The 26,457-nt window shown below is 37.1% G+C and overlaps 1 protein-coding gene across 3 annotated transcripts in view; it reads left to right on the forward strand.

Moving 5' to 3' along the window:
* Positions 1-5,810: 5,810 nt before the first annotated feature.
* PIAS1 (protein inhibitor of activated STAT 1) overlaps positions 5,811-26,457 on the forward strand; it is a 147,798-nt gene continuing 127,151 nt past the window's right edge. For 2 of the 3 annotated variants that reach the window (XM_077128327.1, XM_077128329.1), the window contains exon 1: positions 5,811-5,904. In XM_077128327.1, coding sequence (XP_076984442.1) covers positions 5,881-5,904 — 24 coding nt within the window. In that variant the 5' untranslated portion in view covers positions 5,811-5,880. Of the gene's footprint in view, positions 5,905-5,949; positions 6,039-26,457 lie in introns of those variants that run through there. The other variant, XM_077128328.1, reaches the window with a different exon arrangement.

Raw genomic sequence — 26,457 nt, forward strand, 5'->3', positions numbered from 1 at the left:
GGGGCTCAGTCTATAGCTTTGGTTGTCCACACTGCTTGTGAGAATATCAAGAATTCAACTTGGGGAAGTTGAATTTCTCCCCATTCTCACCATTCCCCGAAGGGGGCTTGCAAATACTTTTCTAGTCACTGATCAAATCACTCTGGTATTCATCGGGGCATCACTCTGGACAAACCAAAAAAATCTCATGACCTACCTGAGATTCCAAGTACTTATGACATTCAGTCAAACTATCTACATGAGTTATATTAGGAAATGCTCTAGTCAAAATATAAATTTTGTAACAAACATTTTTTGCTTTAGTCTCACACATAAGGTGACATTTAAAAATATTAATTATCATCTATTTTCAGCACCCTGCAATAATGACATTCCTTTGTTCTTCCTCATGCAAAAACATTTTTAAAATTTGTACATTGTATATTTCACTATTATTATACACTCTAGGCATTCCTAGATTATACTATCTTGATCTTTACCATCTATCTTTCTTTCTGATTTCATTTATGTCCCCAGCCCTCCTCCCTCTATCATTCTCACATGCAGCTTCATTCAGTGTTTTAACATAATTACATTACAGTTAGGTAGTATTGTGCTATCTCTGAGTTTTTATATTCAGTCCTGTTGCACAATCTGTATCCCTTCAGCTCCAATTACCCAATATCTCACCCTATTTCTATCTCCTGATGGTCTCTGTCATCAAGGAAATATTCCAAGTTTATTCACTAATGTCAGTTCATATCAATGAGACCGTACAGTATTTGTCCTTTTGTTTCTGGCTAATCACACTCAGCATAATGTCCTTAAGGTCCATTCATGTTGTTACATACTTCATAACTTTATTCTGTTTTATAGCTGCATAATATTCCATCTTATGTAAATGTCACAGTTTGTTTAGTCAACTGTCTGTTGATGGACATTTTGGCTGTTTCCATTCTTGGTAATTGTTGATAATGCTGCTATAAACGTTGGTGTGTAAATGTCCATTTGTGTCCTTGGCCTTGTGTCCTTTGGGTAGAGACAACATACAGATGGGTCCTGTTTTTCAATCCCTTCTGCCAGACTATGTCTTTTGTTATTTAGCCTAAGATTCTAGGGAAATGAGAGAGAATGGTGTGTTAGTTTGCAAGCTGCCAGAATGTGATATACTAGAACTGGCTTTTAAAAATGGGACTTTAATAAGTTGCATGTTTTCAGTTCTAAGCCATAAAATTGCCCAAATTAAGGCATCCAGGGAAAGATATCTTAATTCAAGGAAGGCTGATGGATCAGGAACACCTCTGTCAGCTGGGATGTCACATGGCTGGCATCTGCTGGTCCCTTGCTCCTAGGCTCGTTGCTTTCAGTCTCTATCCACGTGGGGGTTCCTTACTTTGCCTCTCCAGGTCTGGCTTTAATCTCTTGGCTTCCTCTGGCATTTTCCAGGTTCTGTCTTGCTTGACATCTTATGGTGATATCTGCTGGGCTCCAAGCATCTGTAAATATCTGTGTCTCTGTTCTCCACATGTCCATATCTGTGTCAGCTCTCAGAAGTATCTGTCATTTCTCCAGGCTCTGTCATTTCTGAGGTCTCTCTAAAAGATTTCCTGTTTTAAAGGATTCCAGTAAACTAATCAAGACCCACCTAGAATAGGTGGAGTCACATCTCCATCTAATCAAGAGTTAACACCCACAATTGGGCATGCCACATCTCCATGGAGATAATGTAATCAAAAGATTCCAACCTACATCATTAAATCAGGATTAAAAGAAATGGATGCCTCCACAAGATGGAATCAGGATTAAAAGAAATGGCTGCTCCCACAAGATTGGATCAGGATTAAAACATGGGTTTTCTGGGGGTACATATTGCTTTCAAAGCTGCTTATCTTCCTATAGATCCTTGTCATGTTTTGAAATAAAGATGTTAGTCTCTTTTTCTATTCTTGGGAAGAGTTTGTATAAGGTTCATGTTACTTGGTCTTTAATTATCTAGAACATTCACAGATGAAACCATCTGAATCTGGAGTTTTCTTTGTGAGGAGCTTCTAAGCAATGTACTTTATTTCTTTAATATATATAAAAATTCTATTTCTTTTGGGGTCATTTTTGGTAAACTATATGTCTTATGGAATCTTCTTATTTAATCCAAGTCATCAGCTTTGTTGGCATCAAGATGTTTATAGTATCTTAGGTTTTTCAGTACTTTTAGGGTCTGTAGTGATGGCTCTTTGTTCATTCCAGATAAAGATTGTTTTAGTTTGCTAAAGCTGATTAAATGCACTGCACCAGAAATGGACTGTTTTTTTACTGTGGGGATTTATTAGCTTACAACTTACAGTTCTGAGGCCATGAAATTGTCTGAATCAATGCATCAATAGGATGATACCTTCTCCCTGAAGACATGCTACTAGTGATTCTCAACTCCTTTTTCACATGGACAAGTGCATGGCTACATTTGGTGGTCCTTCTCTCCTGGGTTTCATTGCTTTCAGCTTCTGTCTGCTCCATTTCTATTTTAGGATCCTACAAAATGTTTTAAGTCTTTTAAAATCAGAAGAAAATGAGTATAATCAGCCTGGATTGCATTCATCTTTATAGTTATACAGTTGTAAAGCATAATTTTTGATATTTTTTTATGGAAGCAGGGATTCAAGAAGGCAAAGTGCCTAGGGCTAGAAAAATCATAATGCAGCTCTGTTAGTTGGGAGGCCTCTGCAGCAGACCAAGTCTGAGAATATGGCAGGTTGGTGTAAGGTGATGGTAGTGTAATGGAGAAGTTAGAATTTAAAGGAGGATCATAATTACTGAATCATTACATAGATATTCTTTTTACTTTCTGGTATATTAGAGTAGACAGAGGGAGATATCTGAATTCTGATAATGACTGTATAGCCTTTACCTTGTGCCCTTGTGATTGTAAAAACCTTGTGGCTAACCTTCACCTGTACCCATTTATCCAGTTTTTTTACTTGTGATCACTAAAGACAGTCCCTAATGTTTATTAATGAAGGTCTTGGGTCAGCTCAGAACTAATCCACCTCAAATTCAAAGTTATTTTGCTAACTGAAACTGGATCTTACCAAAATGGGCCCACCTGGTACATACAGTAGCTTAGACTTTAACCTATAAGTCACATATACCTTATTATAGTACCAAAAACCATGCCCAGGGCAGTGCGATGGTGGCTCAGTGGCAGAATTCTCACCAGCCATGCCAGAGACCTGGGTTCCATTCCTGGTGCCTGCCCATGTAAATAAAAAAAAAATCATGCCCATCGTTATATTAAGGCTGCCACATTCTTACGTACGTTCTGTGATTAAGCATGTAATCAATCTGCACATGCTCAACAATTAAATTACACCTAGTTACATCACCTGGGGCTATTGTGCTCATTATCTTAAAACCTGCCCATCTTTTTATTTATTTATTTACTCATTCATTTTTGCATCGGCAGGCACTGGGAATCAAACCTGGGTCTCACTGGCATGGCAGGTGAGAATTCTGCCACTGAGCCCCTGTCGCTCTGCCCCGGCTCATCTTTTAATGCTATAATACTATCAGAATTACTACAATTCAGGGAGACAGATTTTTTTGGCAGATAGTCCATCTGATCTCCTGCTTCGTTTCTAGCGATAAACTTTTTCTCTCTTTCAAAAACATGGTGTCTCAAGAATTGGTCAGTTTAGTGCATCAGGGAAAATAAGCCACTGCCTTTGTCCAGTAACAGTCGTGGAGATGCAGAAAAATGGACTGGCTTGATAAATGTTTTGAAGGTAGAGTCAGCTGGACTGGCTGATAAATTGGACCTGGGAGGTGAATGAAAGAGAGCAATCAAGGATGATTTGGAATTTTTGGCACGAACAGTTTTTTTTTTTTTTTAAACTCATCATAATTTCCTTAAGGTCCATCTATGTTGTTGCATGTATCATTGGTAGTGCCAACCACTAAGAACACTGAGAGAAGAGCTCTCTTAGAGTATAATGAGTTTGAGATGGCTGCTAGACATGAAGTAGAGATATTAAGTAGACAGTTATACTGGTGAATTTGGATTATGTTGGAGAGATCTGGGCTGGAGAGAAATTTGAAAGTCATCAGCATATAAATTTAAATTCAAGAAGTTGGATTTGATCACCTGGGGAGAGTATAATAGAGAAGAGAAGAGGGTCAAGAACTGAGCCCTGGAGCCATCAAACATTTAAAGGTTGAGCAAAGGGAGGAAATTAGCAAGGATATTGAAAGGCAGAACTGGGAGAAGACAGGAAAACTGGGACAGTAGATATCGAGGGAAGTTAAGGGTGAAAAGTGTTTCAAGACAAAGGAAGAGTGGTCAACTGTTTGCAATTCTAAGAAGAGGTCAATTTAGATAACAGTAGAGAATTGACTTTGGAAACTTGTAGATCATTAGTCATCTTGATAGGTGATCAAGATGAGGCATGCCAAAGTTGGAGTAGGGTTGGTTGAGAAGAGAATGTGAAGGAAGGCATTGGGAAAAGGCACTGCTGAGAGATCTTGAAAACCTCTCTTGAGAACTTATGCAATGAAGAGAGTAGAGAAATAGAGCAGGTGCTGAAGGTGATTTTGGAGTCAAGGGAGGTTTATTTTAGATGAAAGAAATTTCAGTATGTTTATTTGCTGATAGGAGCCATCCAATAAAAAGGGGAAAAAGTAATGATACTGGAGGGGGAAGTAATTATAGGAGTAAAATCCTTTGGAATCTGGGAGGGAAAAGAATCCAGGTCACTGGTGGAAAGACTGACCTTCATAGGTGCAAGGATATTTCATTCACAGTAACCCAAATGTAACTATGCTGATAAGAGTAGTTTTGATGAGAAGGAAGTCCATGTCTGTTATCTTTGATTTTTTTCCCCCATGACATGTAAGGCAATGTGGATCAGCAAAAACTGGGGGTTGGGGGTGGGGGTAGAGGATGTTTTCACTAGAGAGAAAAAGGTGTGAAATAATTCTTTCAAGTCTCTACTTTTATCACCTTAGTGGGGAAAACTTTCCTAGGATTAAATATATCTCCAATACCCTTTTCTCTCTCACTGGTCCGTTTGTTCCTTTCTAGTAGTCACCACAATTTGTAACTGTGTCTTTATGGGTCCACTTGTCTGCTCCCCCATTAGGCAGAGCTCTACAGAGGGCAGGGACCTGGTTTTATTTCATTTTCCGAAGAATATATAGTTCAGCACAGGACTACACATAGTCACTAAATAAAAACTTGTTGCAACAAAGAAGTTAATGGACGTTTTCAGGATTTTTTATTAGGGCACCCCTGTTAAGTACTTGTTTGGACAAGTCAGTTTTCTTGTCTGAGCTTTCATTTTTTTTTAATATATACCACGGGAATTATAATTTCCTCCCTGCTACCTCGCCGCATCGTCATGAAGACGATCTGAGCTAATAAACCTGAAAATGCTCCTTAAGTGTAACGGATTGTTACTTTTAGCCCATACTGAGGATCGCAGATAACAGGTGCTCAAAAAGATGTACTGATGGGGGAGGGGGCATGACTGTTTCCCGGAACTGCAGATATCGAAGACTTGCAGAACGGTTTAGCGGACCGCGGAGAAGCAGGGTTCAAGGCCAGCATCCTCTTGCCCAGGCCCTTCCCTGGAGGCCTTAGCTGGGTGAGGGGGGAGGCGAGAAAGCCGAGGGGGGAGTAACTGTCAAACCTCCCGGCTTGGCGCCATTATTTAAATGTTACGTGCCTTGTCTCGCAACTGTACGTGCCCGGGGCGGGGCTCCGAGCGCCCGGAGCGGGGCGGAGGCCGGGGGCGGGCTGGGAAGGTGGAGGGGTAAGAGGGGGCGGACAGGGGCGGGGCCAGGCCGGCGAGAGGGGAGGGTCTAGCGGCGGCCCCCGGCGAGGTTCACTGCGCTTGCGCTGACAGACGCAAGATGGCGGACAGTGCGGAACTAAAGGTAAAGCGCAGCTCGAATTCACTTCTAATATTCGGCCGCGGAGATGGCGCTGCTGGTGCCGAGGGGGATGGGTCCGACCCTGGGGGGCCGCTCGGTCCTGACTCCATCCGGGTCTGGAGTTGCAAAGAGAAGCGGTGCGCTCGGCTCCAGCAGAGGGGGCCGGCAGCGGCGGGCCGCGGGCCCGGGTGCCTCGGGGGCGCTGACGGGTCGTCCCCGGCGTGTTATTGTTGTGGGCGCCTCTGGCGGGGTTGGCGGGGGACGAGATAGGGAGTGGGGAGGTAGGCTCTGCGGCTGCCCCTGGGGCTCGGCTTCCTCACTTCCCAGTGAGCCTCCCCGCCCCCATGGGGAGCTGAGGCTGGGGGCAGGGTGTTCATGTAGGGGGGACTGGGAGAGCTCCCCGCCGCCGCTTCCTCTTCCTCCCTTGCAGTCCCGGGCTCCTGTCAGGCGCTCTCCTCCGACCCCCGGGAACTTGGCTCCGGCCGCCCCGCCCCTCCGTGGCTCCCTGACGCCCCCGCCCCGCTCTCGACTCTCTCGGTGCCAGCCTGTCAGGAGGCGCCAGGGGTGCCCCGCTAGTGGGAAGCGCGATCCTGGGGGCTGTGGGGTGGGGCTGTGGGGGAAAGCTCCGGTAAAGTTTGGTGAGCCCCGGTTCGGCGTTTGGGATTCGGCTGAGGGGTGGCGGGGGGAGTCTGCCTCGGCGGGACGTTACTCTTTCTCCTGGATTCTGGGCAACCGGGGAGAGAAACAGTGGTAGGTGGTGGGAAACAGCCACCGCTCTTCTTTTCCTTCTCTTTCCTTGGCTGGTGTGCAGGGTGAGAGGAGCCTTTGGGGGTCTCTGCACACACCATGATGGCGATGCTATAGCTGATGGAGGTGAATGGTTCGTGTTTATATCCCCCCGTTGCCTTTTGTTTGTAGGGACATCTTGCTGGCCATGTTGATTTGAACGAAATTCGTCCCTAATCCGACTTCAACCCCCAATAAATAGAACGTTCCTTCGTTCTTCTCAACTGTACCGATTACTCACGCCTCGCGAAATGAGATGAAAGGATGCCCCCTTTCCCCGCTTTTTCTCCCACCCCAATCTTTACCTGATGATGGCTTCTTCACCAAAGCAGATTCAGATACACCACTATACAAGCAGTAGGGGGAGGGCGGTGGAACCCTTATGATTGGATTGTGACAAATGGGACTCCGCTTGAATAATTTTGGTTTAGTCGCAAGCAGTTTTTAACTAATGCGTATTATTTTGAGCCTCGGAACGCGATATTCCCTTGTCTTTGGCTTCCTGTGTGTGAACCAAGCAGCTGGCAGAGAACTGACATCTCTGTCAGAGTGGAGATGGGGATATCCAACTGTAAATTTTAGAGAAGAATCTTCTTTTTATAAAATAAAAATTACTTTAAAAATTTTGTCTGTTATAATGAAATGAGAACTTAACTTCTAAAATAGCCAAATGCCAGGTTTGTTTCTGGAGAGTTTTCCTGTGGCAGATCGTTTTTCCTAATAACTTTGTGATGCTGCATTCCGAGATTTGTGTATTAAGGTGTTGGCTTTGAGTGACTTTCTCTTTTCATTTACTTCTCGTTCTAAATTTAATTAAGGGAGAGCAGATTTAGAATGGTTGGTTTCATTTTTCCAGTTTCAAACTATTGGCTGAAATGAGAAAGGCTCAAAAATTAAAATATTTGGAGATATTTAAGAAGAGTAAAAGTACACAACTTTAAGATGTTTTGTGTAGTTTTACTATCTTAAAATGCAATCAGTGCATTACTATGATCTTTGCCTTCTGATACTCATTTTGTTAGGGATCCTTTTGAAGGAGAGCTAGTAAGGTTTGTTATACACGGGCCACAGGATAAAGCTGAAAAGCTTGTGCTGGCTATATTGTTACTCTTGATGCTGTCCAAAGAAACTGGTATGGAAAGCACATGCTGGGAGGTTTCCTCCTTTGTTCTTTCTCATTTTAAGAAAGTGCCTTTGGGGATAAATCAGATCCCTGGTGTGAGTCTTGCTAGGTAAATTTTTTCTTCACAAAAATGAGCCAGTATTAGATGCTAAACATTTGGGGGAAATGTTATTTATATAAAATTGGTCTCTCTCTCTCTCTTTTTTTTCTCTAAAAAAATATTTGCGTTTTCCAGAGGAGTTGTTTCCCACTTTCATGTTCTGCTGTATAATTTTCTCAAATTGTAATAACTGTTTTGACATATGGCCTGTCATTGTGTATACCCAATACTTTGGAGAGCTGTGATAAATTTGTTAAAAATTTTGTTAATACTTGATTGTGGTTAGATTTACTGTTTTATTTTGAGGGGGTGGAGGTGATCAGGAATGCTTACCATAGGGTTATTTGAGATTGCATGTATTAACGTTTCTGGGCAGTGTGCTTTGGAAGATAGATACTCTTTTTGGAAATATTTTCTGAGGTTTTTTTTTGCTTTGGGTTTTGGAAGTATATGGCATATATTTCTAATAAGGTCTGAACAGTCAGAGTAAGAATAAAAAAAAAAGATTTCCTGAAGTTATAGGTGAAAACACAGTGCTTCCAATGGATTTCCAACTATGAGGCTTTGCATTAAATCCTTGACTTTTTCATTGTCTTAGTTCACAACTCACTCTTCATTTTGATGTGGATTGTTTTCATCATAGTAATTTTCCTCATGGCCCATTTTTAGTGAGTCCTTTTAAATGTATAATGAATTTTCAAAGATGAGATGAGAAAAATGGATAAATATGCAGCCCCTGTAGGAATAATACAAGCTGTAATGGTTCGAGATATTGCCAACCAATAAAATTGAGATTGTGAGTCATAGGTATCAAAATAAGTTCTCCGTGCACATTTGTTTATTAAAGGCTTAATTTTTCATTAGGGAATACCCATACATGACATTTGTAAGACTGAGGTGAGCATTTTATTATCTTTAGGAACTGAAAAGCAGAAGGATCTGATGGCCAGATGATCTTAGTAGTTAATAATCTGACAGATTCATGTAGCTCCTCTTAAAGTATTCTCTTTTTTTTATTACAAAGGTTTCTTTTGCATTAAAACTCAAATTATATAGCCATTTTAACTCCTAGAATGTTCATCATTTTTGTGGAGTAGGATAATAGAATTCAATGGACAGAGAAACCATACTTTCTAAAGTATTTTTAAGTGTCAGTAAATTCTGTTGCCATATTCTGCCTCTTTACATTCAAGAAATAGCCACTTAATCTTTGTGGTGTAATTTGTCTGCTTTTATTTCAGATAGAAGCAAGTAAATGATAATTTATTCATAGATTTGATTTCAGTCTCCACAATTTGCTCTGTCAAGTGCCACATTTAGATGACTTTTGTTTATGTCACTATTGTTATGAACAGTATTTAAAAACAATTTCTAAAACACTTAAGTTTTTAAGTATTTCATATAATTGTTTTGAAATACTGCTGCCTTTTCCTCCCCACTTTCTCCTCTGTGATTGTACTGTCTTTCTCTTCAAAGAGACTCTTGTAATCCCTGTTGATTGCTGTAGTACTTAGTGGTGAGTCCAGAGCTGATTAACCTTGGGTTTCTCCTGTTGAACTCCACCAACATGCTGCTCCAGGAATCTTGCTGAGGCTTTTGAATTAAGTGTAACAGTACCCTTTCCTACTGGAAACTGTGGATAAGAAAATAAAATGGCTTATAGTTGTAGTGGGAGCTGGGAAGAAGTATCTGAGCCCCAGAAAAATTGGGTGTTTTTGGTGAGATATGTAGCCTTCTAAAACAATAATGAAAATACCTGATTTGTTACTTCATAAAATTATAGTGTTTTTTCTGCAGGCTCTGGCATTAAACACCTTTTATTTATTTATTTTTAACGTTTGGATAATATGATCTTATTTATATAGTACTTTGAAATTCATATACCTTATATCATATAAGTTTTTTGAGGTAAGAAAGACAGGTGATATATCGCTTTTATAGATAGAGAAAGTGAGCCCCAAAAGGGTGACAGCCCAAGGTCATGCAAATAAATGTGATAGGGACTAGAACCTAAGTCTTGTGATTTTAAAACGCTGTACTTCAAGCTGCCTTAAAGGTTCCATGTCAGTCACCGATCTCTCTAGGGTGTCTGGCTCACAAAGAATTCTAGTTATGTTGTTGCTAATACTTTCCCTCTTACTGTATGCCAGGGTATTTTTGGATATTCTTTGGGCTTTTTGCAAGGAGGATTTTGGAGTTTGTTAGTTGAAATCGTAACCATTAATTCTTGTAAATATCATTTTACCTAAGAAAATTTCAGAGAATACTGAAAAGTAAGCAGAAAAATAAACAGCACCTGTAATCTCAGCACCCAGAAATATCACAGATAGCATCTGGATATATATCCATTTAGCCCTTATCTTTGAGCATATGTGTAGTATATTTTTCACAAAGAGAGATCACACTATATACTTTTTGGTAATCTGCTATTTTCGTGGCTAATCTTTCCAGGTCAGTAAATTTAGGTCTATATTATTTTATTATTTATTTTTATTTATTTATTTTTTAGTCTATATTGTTTTAAAGGTCACATTGTATTTTATTCAACTAGTCTCTATAGTTGGGCAGTTAGATTACTTCTACCTTTTGCTATTTTAAACAATGTCTTGACAAATACCCTTAGATAAAAGTTTGCATATGTTTTACTTCAATTAAATAAATTGAATATTACAGGCTTTTTCTTGTTTCAGGAAGCAAATCAGTTGATATTTTAATTAGATGAAGTGCTGTGAATGAAATAAGTTAGTGATTCTTAATTTGTTCATTGACTACACTTTTATTGTTTCAGTTTCTATAAATATGTCACATAAGATTATTAAATATGGCAGATTTTACAAAATTTAAGCGGACATTGCTTCTAAATCAGATCATATGATAACATGAATTGAATTATGAAATATACATATAATTTATTTCAAGTATTTTTTGGAGATTATATCATAATACTCAAATATTGCAAGTTTATGCTATATTTAGATGCTCATCAGTTTTTTCATTATTTAGAGAATACTCGTTTCTGTAATCAAACCCATGTAGAGAAGACCTTACATATTTAATACAGTGCATTACCCCTGTACAAATGGAAAAAAAAAAGTTTAACTTTTCTAGACTGACTGCTAATTTCTGTACAATGCCAACTCAACATGGTACAACTGGGATACTTTTTCCAAAGTTGATAGCAGAGCTAAAGTTTCCAAAAATTCAAATTTATGTAAAAAGACCAGTAACAGTATGTTGTATATCAATAACAGCAGCTTTTCCAGGTTCTGCAGGCATCTGAACAAAATTATAGAGACATCTAGCATACCCCATTAAAAAAAAAAGTAAAAAACAAAATAGCAAATTCTGTTACTGTTATGGTACTTGACATCATATTTTATTAGCTTCTCAATCATCTGGAAAGAAAAAATTCTAGAATAATGTCATTGAAAACAAATCTGATACAGCATGTCACTACTACATATCATAGAGCCGGTGCAGGAATTTTACATTCACAGAGGTATGATACCATTATTGTCCTATAATACTAGAGGATACAATTAAAAAGGCATTATTTGAGACTTGATTCTACTTTTCCAGCAGAGGGCCCAAAGGTTGGTGTGACAGCTCTGGTGAAGAAATGCACCTTCTGAGAAAGGATTTTCTTTAATTATGGCATAGTTCTAAGGACATTGCTCTTCATGAACATCAGCTAAAAACTTTTTAAAAAAACAAACAAAAAACATTTGATTCATTCAAAGGTGATAGAGTAGAGGCAAGCAGGGCTCAACCTAACTAGTATTTTGCTGAATCTGTCATGTTTGAATGGCAAGAGTTCCATGGGAGAAAGGATAGGTCAAGTTGCAGTTCAAAGCTTCCGGCCACAACCAGAACACAGCATTTCAAACAGAAGCAGTTGCTCATAAGTTTTTAACTGGCATTAAAAAAAAGCTATACTGAATATTAATGTAGAGAAAGTAGAAATAAGACTTTTCGTTACTCATATTTTTAATCCTAAAACAAAACTCTGTTTCAAGGAGCTGGTTATAGAAAGGCTACATAGGCAATAAAAATATTTTTTATTTCTAAGAAAGAACCTTTATGGGTTAAACCAGTTAATAAATATACATGTGAAATAAGAATACCGACTATTTGTGCAACATTTGAAAAGCACTGCATGATGGAAGGAATAATTAATGAAATTAAGGATCAGAAATTGATCATATTTTATGTTTGAAGCTAGAATTTAGACTTCACTTAAATCTGCATTCATGTAACAATTTTTATCAGTACAATTTTTAAAAAATAGGCAATAGGCAAAATTTTAAGTACTTAGTTGTCTTTTACCATAAATTACCGAAGTAGTACTAATTGCCATGTGCATTTTGCTACTTTTGGTATTGTTTGTTATTATGCTTCCCCTTCCATGTTAAAAACTATTTCATTGCTTTTGATTCCCTCTACTCTTGAATTTTTAGTGTATGGTCTGGGAAACAGTCTTATTTTTAGTGGTGTCACGTGTAAAGATGGTTCCCTAGGACCCTTTTCCTCCCCTCAGAATTTTCTGGTAACCCTTCAGTTTTCATCATAAACTTCTAAAATTCATCAAAATGAAGAAACCACCTTTTTTCCTTTTTTGCTTCTCCTTAGATCAAGCAAACAAAACAAACATAAACCCTTTGAACATTAGCTGATAACTTTGAAATAGCAATAATTCTTGCAGGACTGTTGTGAATGTTCCCGTTTTTTGAAACTACATCTCTTTCTTACCTTTCCCACTGGTCTTCTCTGCTTTCAATTTCTCCCTTTTGGTTACCAGGTTAATTTCCCAAAACACTCCTTTCATCCTGTCACCCCTGTAGACAACTTTGAATGGTTTTCCATCGAAAGTAGGAGAAAGTCTTAGCTCTCAGTCTCGTATTTAAGATTTTCTATAGTCTGACCCCTGTCTGCTTTGTGTATATAGCCAAAGACTAGGGCTGTTAGTTTGCTTCTTTTTTGTTGGTTAGTGTCCTGTTTTGAACTCCCACTCCCTCTCATCCCTGTACTATAACACAGTAGGTGCTTATATGTGTTTGTAAAGGAGCAAACTATATTCAAGATTTGCTTCTGTTAGGGAGGGAGGTTGATCCTCATGTCTATATGATGGTCTAAATAGGAAGTGTTCTGAAATAGGATCATATATTCACCTTTAAACTTTTTTCTATGGCTTCTTCTTAGATTTACTTGAATAAAACATTAAATTCAGAATAAATTATGAAAGCCTATGTTAGGTTTATCTTTTGCATTTACGCTAAATAAATAATAAATGAATACATTTCTCATTATAATAATATAATAAATGATTATCATAATATGTCATATATATTATATCTCATAGTATAATAACACCATAGTGATAAAAGAGTGTTCTAGTTTGCTAGCTGCCGGAATGCGATATGCCAGAAGCAGAATGACTTTTAAAAGGGGGAATTTATTAAGTTGCAAATCCACAGTTCTAAGGCTGTGAAAATGGCCAATTAAAGGCGTCCAAGGAAAGATTTCTTGGTTCAGGGTTTCCCCTCTCAACTGGAAAGGGACATGGTGAACATGGCAGCATCTGTTAGCTTTCTCTCCTGGTTTCTTCTTTCATGAAGCTCCCCCGGGGGCATTTTTCTTCTTCATCTCCAAAGGTCTCTTGCTGCATGGGCTCTGTAACTTTCCAAAATGGTTCCCTCTTAAAGGGCTCCAGTAAGCAACCCCACCTTTAATGGCTGGAGACACACCTCCATCGAAATCATCTTATCAAATATTACCACCCACAGTTGGGTGAGTCACATATCCATGGGAACAATCAAAACGTTCCCAGCCAGCAGTATTGAATGAGGATTAAAGGACATGGCTTTTCTGGGGTCTACCACAAATTCAAACTGACACGAGGAGTAAGTAGAGTAAAACTTGAAAAGCCCCTATCATCTTTATTCCCCTACTAGGGGCGACCACTTTGGTGTCTGTCTTCCTCCCTCACTCTCTCTCCTCCTCCCTCTTTTCCTCCCTCCCTTCCTCAGCTTTATTGATATATAATTCACATACCATACAGTTCAACCATTTAAAGTACACAGCTGAATTGTTTTTAGTATATATACAGAATTGTGCAACCAAAACCAGAATTAATTTCAGAACATTTCTCATCCCTAGAAGAAACCCCATATCCTTCAGCTGTCACTCTTGAGTCTCCAAAACTCTTCCCTGATCCCCCAGCTCTAGGGCAACCACTAATCTGCTTTCTGTTTCTATAAGTTTGCTGTTTTGGATATTTCTTATAATGGAATTATACAGCATGTTTTTTTGTGTATTTGGACATTTTTCTCTGCATGTGCTTTTAAATATGTATGTGTGGCATTTGTAATTTACAGTGTCTATATGTCTAGGTCTAGAACAAAACTACACACAAAAGAAACTCAGTAAATATTAAATAATTGTACATGTTCGTAAATATCTTTTCTTAAAACAAATGGAATCACATTATACATAATATATACTACAGCTTGCTTTTTTTTTACTTAATATAGAGATCTTTCATACATGTTCAAGAATGAGATTAATTATTTTTAATAGTTCATAATATTCCATGTATGCTAGTTTGAAACTGAAAAAGCCATGTTCTTTCAAACCTGAGCTAATCTTGTAGGATCAGACCTGTTGTTTAGGGAAGAACCTTTGATCAGATTGTTTTCATGGAGATTGCCAAATGCAATTGCGACCTTTTGATTAGATTACTTCCACAGAGATGTGGTGCACCCAATTTGGGGTGTGACCTCTTGATTGATGGATTTGTGACCCCACCCACTGAAGGTGGGTCTTGATTAGAACTTTAAAAAGGGAGGCTTTTGGGAAAAGCACAGTTGCCTCAGAGCCGACATAAATGCATACATTTGGAGATGCTCACAGTGCCGACAGAGAGATCAGATGCCTAGACATGGACTTTTGGGGATGCAGAGCCCAGCAAATGTCCCTATGTGCCTTCCCACAAAATGCTTAGCAAGCCAGAACCCAGAGTTTTGCCCCATAGAAGCTAAGTGAAGGCCCACATACACTTAGAGAGGAAGCTACTGGAATCAGAAGCTGGAAGCAGCGGAACTGGGAAGATGGACAAGCAGGCAATAGCCACATGCCTTCCTGTGTGACAGACATCGGCCTTTCTCTGGAGTCAGAGTATCTTTCTCTGGATGCCTTAGGTTGGACATAAAATTTTAAGGCCTAAGAATTGTAAATTTTTAACTTAATAAATCTCCTTTCTAAAAATATCCTTTCATTTCTGGTATATTGCATTCCAACAGTGTTAGCAAACTAAAACAATATGTGTGCTTATAGAGGCTTACATCTTGAATTTGTCAGTGTACGTGGCTAAAAGTTCTTGTTTGATGGTTTTGTTACACTTTTTTTTAAAGATAATGACCATATTTAATGTAAACTTTGCAGTATTAATATTGGAGTGTCACTTAAAAATAGGAATGAAAAACATAATAGGTTATGGTTGTTTGACTTGTGGAGAAATGAGATGTAGGCTCTTTATAGGTTGTGGAAGTATATAGCCAAAGCAGTACATTTTACATTTGGGTTTTTGAATGTGAGAAAGCCTGTTTTTAGCTCGTGGCATAGTGCTTAAAATAGAATTTAACATGCTATCTTGTGCTTTATGATGAATTTTAAAACGTTTTCTTGCAGTCATGCTGGTCTCATCTTAAAGAAAGCTCTGAAAGATTTCAGGGAAAAGTGTTTTTCTCATATGTTGAAATCATCATTCTGTTTTATGGGTTTCTGAAAGTCACCTGAAAATGGGAATGTTGAAGTAGCTAGCTCAGAATCTGGCTCTTGGTAGGTACTTGGTAATCCTTGTTCTTAATTCAAGAAGTAGCTGTCATATTCTGTTGTTCATTATATATTTGAGTGTCTATGTGTGTGAGGTACTACGCCAGCCATGGTTTGAGTATAGTTACATATATATGTGTGTATTAAAATACTCTTGTTATAAATGGAATATTTACTAAAAAATTGCCTTTTAATCATAGAAGTAATACATTGACTATTATAGTGGCTCCTTGAAGTGTCTTCCCCAGACTTCTGGGGGTTGCTCAGACCCTTCTACTGGGTCCTCCATGTCAGAACTATTATTGTAGCAATAGTAAAATGTTATTTACTCTATTTACATTTGCACAAGCAGTGGTGGGTCAAACTCTTGGTGCCTTAGCACGAATTAAGGCAGTGGCACTAAATTGTATTAGTAGCTTTTGTATTCTTATCTCCATGTATTTAGAATTTAAAGTAACTTCCAGTTACGCTGTATGTCCTCTATGAAGCAATTAGACTTATAAATTTTGTTATATCTTGATCTTTGGGTACATTAAAAAACAAAACAAAAGAACTACCCTGTGTGAAAAGATGGAAAGTACCAGTAAAGCACTTCTACTGAATACCAAATACAATGGTTAACTCAAAGAAAAGAACTTTGCAGTTGTTTGAGTTGTAGACTGAACTAGTTGCTTTTTTCATGGAGTATCATTTTTACTCCATGAATGGCTGACAGAGTACCATTATTCAGTCTTTGGTATTTGATAGACATTTATTCAAAAAGAAATAAAGTAAAGGGGGTTATATGGGGACACTGTACTTTTTTTTTAATATATATTTTTATTGATAAATCTTAACATACAAACATTCCATACATGGCGTACAACCAGTGGCTCACAATATCATCACATAGTTGGGTATTCATCACCATGATCATTTTTAGAACATTTGCATCACTGCAGAAAAAGAAATAAAAAGAAAAAAGAAAAAAATCATACATACCAAGCCCCTTACCCCTCCCTCTCATTGACCACTGTTATTTCCATCTACCCAATTTATTTCAACCTTTGTCTCCCCTATTATTTATTTTTTTAATCCATATGTTTTACTCATCTGTCCATACCCTGGATAAAAAGAGTATCAGACACAAGGTTTTCACAATCACACAGTCACATTGTAAAAGCTATATCGTTATACAATCATCTTCAAGAATCAAGACTACTGTAACATAGCCCAGTAGTTTCAGGTAGTTCTCTCTGGCCACTCCAATACACAATGAACTACAAAGGGATATCTGTATAATGTGTAAGAATAACCTCCAGGATAACCTCTTGACTCTGTTTGAAATCTCTCAGCCACTGAAACTTTATTTTGTCTCATTTCTCTCTTCCCTCTTTTGGTCAAGAAGTCTTTCTCAATCCCTTGATGCTGGGTCCCGGCTCATCCCAGGATATCGGGGACACCATACTTCTGCGTGTTTTTTTTGTAAATCTACAACTGTTCTAGTAAAAAAAAAGAATATTAAAATGAAACTCATTTCAAGGAAAACAACTGACATTTGTTGCTGATGATAAAATTCTAGTTTTCAAGTGAAAATAGAATTTTGGAAGACTAGCATTTGCCCCTATGATCTTAAAACTTCCTAATACTTAACTTTTTAAATACTGTGAGTAGCTATATTAATGAATGTGATATGTTGACACTGTATAGTAAAATATGTCAACATTTTGAATATCTGCATATTTCACTGAACTAATATTTTCCAGATAGCCAATACATGATGTTATAAAATCATGCATGAATGAAAAGATGCATTTGAAGCAGAAGAGAGACTGATGGGTTTCAGTATGTCAGAGTAGGAAAATTTCATTGATATTGTTTCAGATTCCATATTACAACAACCTTTAAGGAATTGCCATCTTGTTCAGTTTTGGTGAAGTATCAAAGACCATAATATCCACAATCACCTGAGAGACTATTAAAATACCTCTTTTTTCCAACTACATGTCTGCCTGAGGCTGAATTTTCTTCATATACTTCAACTACAACAATCTAATGCAACAGATTGAATGTAGAAGCAAATGTGAAAGCCACATTTTCTTTATTAAGCTATATGTGGCAATATCAATAGATATAATCAACATATACGAAAGTGTTTTGGGGTCCTCCATTTTCATGAGTATAAAAAAGTCTGAAGCAAAAATTATGAGAACCACTAAACATTCTTGTTATTAAGATTCACATGCTACTGAAGTCTGTAGTTTAAGAATGGTACTAACTCCTTCACCTTCTCCTCATGATATTTTTTTATAATTTAAAAGACAAAAATGTTTGTTTATAAATACATTTATAGGGCACATTTGCAAACCAGAAGCTGCTAAATTGCATCCAATTAGTAATGGTGTGAGATGAATTTTATGACTTTTTGTTTACTAAAGATTATGTCTCAACCCTTAGTTGCTTTTTTCTGTAGTAGTACATCAGAATAGTATGGACAAATGAAAAATCCTGATTTTAGCCAATTTCTTCTCCATCAGAGGCCAAGTTTTGCCAAATATCTAAGGTGGTTGATTTGCATTCGACCTAGGTTTTTTCCCCCTTCTGTGGGATAATAGTGAAACAGGGCCTAAAGATTATAAAGAAGACACAGAATGTTTTTTACTTTCTTCCCTTATTCTTTAGAGCTATGATTAAAAAATTCTGGGTTCTGTATTTCTCAAGCATTTTTCTCCAGAATTTAAAAGTAAGACTGGAAAAAGAAATTTTTTTGAAGCAAAAGTTATTTTAATACATAATTTCAGAGTAAAGTAGCATCTTAAAAATGAAAGATTAAAAAAAAATTATAGTATTCTCTGTTTAATTCAATCATAATTAGAGAAAAAACATGATTTTTAGGTTCTTCATTTGTCTTCACTCCTGAACTTTGGAGAGTAATTCCTGGAATAGACCGATGGAAAGCATGAACAATTAAAATGAATAACTCTTAATTGCAGACTATTTTTAAAAGTTATTCCTTGGTATATGTGGTATGCTGGTTTGAAAGAATTTATGTACCCTATAAAAGCCATGTTCGAATCCATTCAGTCTCGTGGAACCAACAGTTTCTTCTAATCCCTATTCAGCACTATATGAATTGGAAACTTGATTAGGTCATCTCCATGGGTACATGACCCAGCCAGGTGTGGATATTAAATTGATTAGATGGAGCCATGTCTCCACCCATTCTACATGAGTCTTGATTAGTTTTACTAGGATCCTATAAAAAAAGACATTTTTGGAGACAGTGCCTTTTGAGAATGACGACAAAGCCCCAGCCAAGCAGAGCCATGAGGCTGAGAGAACAGTAAGGGAGAAAGCCTCAAGATTCTGAGAGAGCAGAGAATGCCGAGTCTCGAAGCAGAGTGTCCACCAGCCAGCGACTTTTGGAGATAAAGAAGGAAAATGCTTCCTGGGGAGCTTCATGAAACAGGAAGCCAGAAGAGAAAACTGTCAGACTTCACCGTGTGCCCTTCCAGACGAGGGAGAGACCCTGAACTTCACCAGCCTTCTTGAATCTAGGTATCTTTTCCTGGATGCCTTAGATTGGATATTTCTATAGGCTTGTTTTAATTGGGACATTTTCTCCGTCTTTGAACTGTAAGCTAGCAACTTGTTAAATTCCCTCTTTTAAAAGACAGTTTTGTTTCTGGTATATCACATTCTAGTAGTTAGCAAACCAGAACATGTGGTAACTGTTTAAAAAAATTTTTCCATGTGGCAATGGAATACCCAATGTATGCCCAACGGAAGGGGTATAAGAGAAGATTCATTTGTAATTAGCAACAACCTTTGAGTATAAGCAAATAGTGGGTGCCCTAAAACTATTGAAAAGTTTCTTCTGTTGAATAGGTTGAACTTTTACCACTTATAGATTGGTTGATAGTTGTTTAGCACATATTTTCTTACAGGTAAGCACTTTTTAATCTATTGAATTATTGTTTTCTGGAATCTGTTGATCTTAACAGGCTATAATATTGAGCGTGGATGGTGATGCTGAATATTTTGTTACGCAGACAGATTTCGGTTTTACTTATAACTTCAGTAAAAATAGCCCATTTTTTTGTTCGGATATCTGTTTTCTAACTGCACAGTCCAAGCTGAGGGCATGGGGTCTGAGGGTGATGTACGTTTGTATGTGTATTGGGGGTGTTGGGGAGTGATGGTGTTTTGAATGCTGGTGAAATTCAAAAGGTGTGTCCTCTATTGAAGATATACGAATGAAACTAATTGAAAGTAAAGGTAAGGTGTGAAGTACAAATAGTAAACTCCATCTCTTATTAACTAGCTATGAGTTTACGGTATTTGAAGGAGTAAATAATATCATGAATGCAAGTAGTTCGATTTTTAAAAATTGTATTAAAAATTACTTGATTCTTTAATATTCTACCTTTACTGTCTAAATAGCTTGTTTAAAAAGCAGGATATTAAAGAGAACTTTTTAAACTTTCTATATAGGGCTTTTCACAAATTTATTCAGTAAATGTTTGAGTGCATACTGTATGCTAGTCATCATATGTAAAGTTAATTACAGTTCCTGATGGAAAGGATTTCAGTCTAGGAAAGAAGATGGATACATACTATCTTGATTTATAACTATCTGCTTAAGACCAGTAATAGAGCCTGTACTTTTTACTTAAGTCTGAATCTCTGTATTGCTGAATTATATTTAAGGATTTTAGAAAATTAACTGTTTCTGTCCGACTTTTACATAAGAGTGATTTAGATCTGCTAGAAAATACTTACCCACACTTCTTATTCTTTTGAAAGACTTTGGTTCTAAGATTCCTGTGTCTTCCCCCTCTATCATCCTCCCTCCACGGCTTTTAAAAAGTAGCATTCATTTTTCTTTTAACTTTTTTTATTGTATGATATAACATTTTTTTGGTAAAGAAAGAAAAAGCAATAGTTTTCAAAGCACTCTTCAGCAAGTAGTTTTACAGGACAGATCCCAGAGTTTGTCATGGGCTACCATACCATCATCTCAGATTTTTCCTTCTAGCTGCTCCAGAACATTGGAGGCTAGAAGGAATAGATGTTTTTTTATCATCACAATCAAGTTTTTTTCCTTTTTTTGTGAAAAATAACATATATACAAAAAAAGCAATAACATATATACAAAAAAGCAAAAAATAAATAACTCGTCGCACAGCACAACGAGTTAGTTGTAGAACAGATTTCAGAGTTTGGTTTTTACTTCTAGCTGCTCTAAGACACTGGAGACTAAAAGAAATATCAATATAATGATTCATCAGTCATACTTGTTTGTTAAATCCTACTTTCTCTGTATTGCTCCACCATCACCTTTGATCTTTCTCTCACTCTTCAAGGATATTTGGGCTATGCCCATTCTAACTTTTTTATGTTAGAAGGGACTGTCAGTAATATGAGGTAGGGAGATGGAACTAGCTGATGTTTTGGAAAGGCTGGCCCCTCTGCATTTCAGGACTTATCTGGTCCAGGGACCCATCTGGAGGTTGTAGGTTTCTGGAAAGTTGCCCTAGTGCATGGAACCTTTGTAGAATCTTATATATTGCTCTAAGTGTTCTTTAGGATTGGCAGGAATGATTTTGGTTGGGAGCATTCATTTTTGGCTTAGTTATTTTGTCTAGTTAAAGTACTCAAAATCTATTAGGAGCTAAAGAAGTTTAAATAAAATTAATACTGAACTTTAATAACGATCTTGTTCAAAGTTTATTGTTAAATATTTGGCATATCTTAGCTTTTCAGAACATTTTTTCTAAAGGCTAGTTTTAGTTCTTAAATAAATTAAACTCTACATTATTTGAAGCATGATATAGTTTTGAACAGTTAGAATGGACATTTTCTCTTCTATACTCTTGTCTTTAATGATAAACTAAGGATAATTTCCATATTGTACAAAGTACCATTTCAGTTCCTGTGCCTTTATGTGGGACCTGTGTGGGATATTTTAGAACTTTTCTTTTTTCCTTTCATGCTCATATTTCATGGTGATGTGTTTTGTGATTGTTTTTCAGTCATCAATCTGGAGATGTCTTTTATTTCTAGTAAGTTTTCTTTATTCAGTTTTTTAAAACAATATTTTTATTGTGATACCTTTGTGTATTGTGTAGTCTATCCAAAGTATACAATCAGTGGCTCACAATATCATCACATGGTTATGTATTATCACCATGATCATTTTTAGAACATTTGCATCACTCCAGAAAAAGAAATAAAGCAAAAAAAAGAAAAACCCCATACATCCCATCCCCTTACCCTTCAGTCTAATTTTTTTTACCCCTTATTTATTTATTTATATATGTATTTTTCCTTATTTTTTTCACTCATCAGTTCATATTCTGGATAAAAGGAGCATCAGCCACAAAGTTTTCACAATCACATGGTCACATTGTAAAAGCTATATAGTTATACAGTCATCTTCAAGAATCAAGGCTACTGAAATACAGTTCAACAGTTTCACGTACTAGGAAGTTTTTTTTATATTAGTCTTCTAATGATTTTCTTCCTTCCATTTTCTCTCTTTTCTCTTGTAGGAGGCCTGGCCCTCTGCTTTTACCTTTTTTCTTTCTCTTCTGTCCTCCATCTCTTTGTCTGTCAAGTTTTCTGTGAGATTTTCCTGACTTCCAAGCCTTCTAATTGATTTAAAATATATATATATTTTTATTGACAAAACAACATACAAACATACAGACATTCTTAACATATGAACATCGTATATGGTGTACAATCAGTGGCCCACAGGATCATCACATAGTTGTATGATCATTTTTTTGAACATTTGCATCACTGCAGAAAAAGAAAGAAAAAAGAAAAAAATCATGCATACCATATCCTTACTCCTCCTACCTACTGCATTTAGTTTAACCTTTGTTCTCCCATTATTTACTTTTTATTAACATTTTTTACTCATCTGTCTATCCCCTAGATAAAAGGAGCATCAAACACAAGATTTTCACAATCACAACGTCAGATTGTAAAAGCTATTTGAGTCTTCCAGTAGATTTTTAGTTTCTGCTATCATACTTTAAATTTCTTCTAGCTCTTTTTTAAAAAATATTTTTATTGATAAAACTTAACATACAACATACAAACATTCTTAACATACACACATTTCATACATGGTGTATAGTCAGTGGTTCACAATATCATTACATAGTTGTGTATTCATTACCATGATCATTTTTTTTGAACATTTGTATCACTCCAGAAAAAGAAATAAAAAAGAAAAAAGTAAGAACTCAAACAAACTATACCCCTTATCCTTCCCTCTCATTGACGATTAGTATTTCCATCTATCCAATTTATTTTTACTTTTGTACCCCCATTATTTGTTTATTTTTTATCCATATATGTTTTTTGTTTACTCATTTGTCCATACCCTAGATAAAGGAAGCATCATTCATTGTCTCATTTTCTCCTTCCCCTTTTGGTCAAGAAGGTTTCCTCAGTCACTTGATGCCAAGTCCCTGCTCATTCCAGGATTTTTCTCCCTTGGAGTCATGTCCCATGTAGTGGGGAGAGGGCAGTGAGTTCACTTGCTCTGTCGGTAGTAGCTCTTTTTATTCTGTCTTCCCTTTTTAAAAAAGATATAACATCTTGAGGTGTTTATTCAGTACAAAATTTTTATTTTAGGTAGCACATTATCTGATGTCATTGGTATGGTCCGTTTTCCTAAACACCATAATTATGTGAAATCTTGAATAGGGCATGAGATCTTGTTGGTTTGTCCAGTTTGGTGTGATGTCCCAATATATCCCAGAGTAATTTGGGCAGAGAATAAAGGGGTGTTTGCAAAGTCTTCTTGGGAACTGGGAAGAACACAAGAAATATTTAGCTTTCTCATCTGGGGAATTCCTGATAGTCTCACAAGCAGTGGGGATAATCAATTCAGTAGGCTGAGCCCTCAATCTTGGGGCTCACCCCTATGAAGCTTATTCTTGTAAAGGAGAGACTGAGGCTATTGATAAACATACCTAAGAGTCACCCCAGAGAACTTCTTTTGTTGCTCAGATGTGGCTTCCCTAAGTCAACACTGTAGGTGAACCCCCCCCCTCCTCACCCCCCCGACACATACAGGTGGGACATGACTCCCAGGGGTGCAATGTTGGGACCCGGAAATGAGCTGGGACCAGGCATCATGGGATTAAGAAAGGCTTCTTGACCAATAGGGGGAATAGAGAAAGGAAACAAAATAAAGTTTCAGTGGCTGAGAGACTTCAAACAGTTGAGAGGTTATGCTGGAGGTTATTCTTATGCATTATATAGATATCCTTTTTTAGTTCATGGTGCATTGTAGTGGCTGGGGGGAAGTACCTGAAGCTGTTGAGCTATGTTCCAGTAACCTTGATTCTTGAAGAGGATTGTATAACTATATAGCTTTTACAATGTGACCATGTGATTGTGAAAACATTGTGTCTGATGCTCCTTTTTTTGGGTGCATGGTCCAGGGATCAAACCTGGGTCTCCCGCATGGAAGGTGGGCTCTGATGCTCCTTTTAACCAGGGTTTGGACAGGTAAATAAAAAAATAAGGACAAAAAATAAAAAAATATTAAGGGAGAGAAAGGGTAAAAAATTAGTTGGGTAGATTGAAAATGCTGGGGGTCAATGGGAAGGAGGGGTAGGGGTATGGGATGTATGAATTTTTTCTTTTTCTTTTTCCAGAGTGATGCACATGTTCTAAAAATGATCATGGTGATGAATGCACAGCTATGTGATGAAATTGTGAGCCACTGGTTGTATAATATGGTTGGACTGTATATGTGTAGAGATTTCTCAATAAAAATATTTTTAAAAGATACAGCATCTTGTTCTTTTTCGTGAATGTAATCTTCATTCATATAAGGTGTAGTACTTTTCTTTTTTCCCACACATTATTTCTGTTTGCTGATTTTCTCTTCCTCATTTTACATTTTTATTTGTTTTGAGCTCTATCTTTTGTTGGGAGATTTTCTCCAAATTATTGGTGATATTTTATAGTAAGGTGATTGAGAAGTGAGTCTCCCCACTTACCCCAGCCCCTTAGTATCTTCCAAGCATGAATAGGTCTTAGACTCTCTTTTTCCAGAATGAGATTCTCCATATTCTGCTAAAGATGCTCACTTGGCTGTTCTTACTTGTGGGAAATTAATATGTATAATTTTTAGTAGGTTTGCACTGTGCACTACCAATGTGGTTCATCATTGTTAAGACAGAGGCCAGGCTGTGGTTATTCATACTTACCAGCTAGACTATCGACAGAGCTTATTGTTTGATAGAGAATAGACAAACGGCATTTCTGCAGACAGTGAATGGGTTGTAGTGGGCTAAGCAGGAGAACACATGGAATGGGAAATTTACTGATGTTCAGGAAGGCTAAGGAAAGCATTCCAAAAGTCATAGCATCTTAAGTTGAGACTGAATGAGTTGGAATTAGCTACAGTTAGTATGAGAGAGGAGAAGAGTTCCTTATTGAAAGAGCAGCATGCATAAAATATCCTAGTGCATGGAGACTTGGTTAAGTGGGTTAGTTGCAAAGACTTGAGACTGTATCATAAAGTGTATCCTAGGCCATGCTGTGAAGTCTGGCCTTTATTATGAGTATAGTGGGTAATCATTGAAATGTTTAAGTATGAGTGTGACATCAGATTTATGGTTTAGAAAGATCACTGATAACAGTCTGGAGAAAGTCTTGGAGGGGATAGACAGTACTAGAGACCAGGAGAACAGTTAGAGTCTGTTGCAGACATCTAGGCAAGAGATCATCGTGGTATGAATTAAAATGATAATAGGGGCTTAGACATTTTAAGGTGGTTCAATTGACAGTAACTGTCAAGTAAATAGATGTGGGAGTGAAGGAGTAGTTGGTATAGAAAATAGCTGTTTCTGGCTTGGACAACTGGCTAGATTGATCGAAGGTTTGAGAGAAAGTTAATGTATTGGGCTAGGTTGTTGAACATGTCTGGGACATAAAGAGCAGATGTCTACAAGATGTGGATTTGGAGTTCAGGTCACAAATGTTAGGTTGAAGATAAAAATTTGAAAATTGGGCAGGCCACAGTGGCTCAGCAGATAGACTTCTCACCTGCTGTGCTGGAGACCTGGGTTCGATTCCCAGGGCCTGCCCATGTAAAAAAAAAAAAAATTTGGAAATTATTAACTTAGAGGTGGTATTTTGAAATCATGAAATGAATGAGTTTAACCCAGGGAAATTGAACTAGTGATAATTCTGAGAAATTCTCATAGTCAAGGCCTGGTCTAGTTTTTAAAAATATCTTTTAAAATTCTAAGATCATCTTCTGTGGACTGCATTAGTGTTTTCAAGAGTTTTTCTTTCTTTAGAATTAGATACAGTGGATTCTTTTTTAAAAATATGCAATTACAGATATCCTTTATTCAAATCTGTTTGATTTAAGAGTTCAGATATTGAGAGTTTGATAGTGCAGAGTATTTTGAAGATACATGTAAGATTGGTAGCAAAGAATTCTTTGCTATTTGAGAAGAGATTGACATATAATCGTGTCCATATAATACTTTGTTTGAATGCATTAATATGGCCATGTTAGTTTCACATTTGTTAAAGATAGTTGACATGTTTTATGATAGGTGTTTTGTTTTAGAGTATTTATTCTAGGGTGGCCATTTACTTTATAATTAAAACTGGGACACTTTTTTTTGGGTTAAAGTACTTTAAAAAGTTTGTTTTTAATATAACATATACAAGAAAAGCAATAAATTTC

The sequence above is a fragment of the Tamandua tetradactyla genome, chromosome 14 (genome assembly GCF_023851605.1).
Source record: "Tamandua tetradactyla isolate mTamTet1 chromosome 14, mTamTet1.pri, whole genome shotgun sequence".
Lineage (NCBI taxonomy): Eukaryota > Metazoa > Chordata > Mammalia > Pilosa > Myrmecophagidae > Tamandua > Tamandua tetradactyla.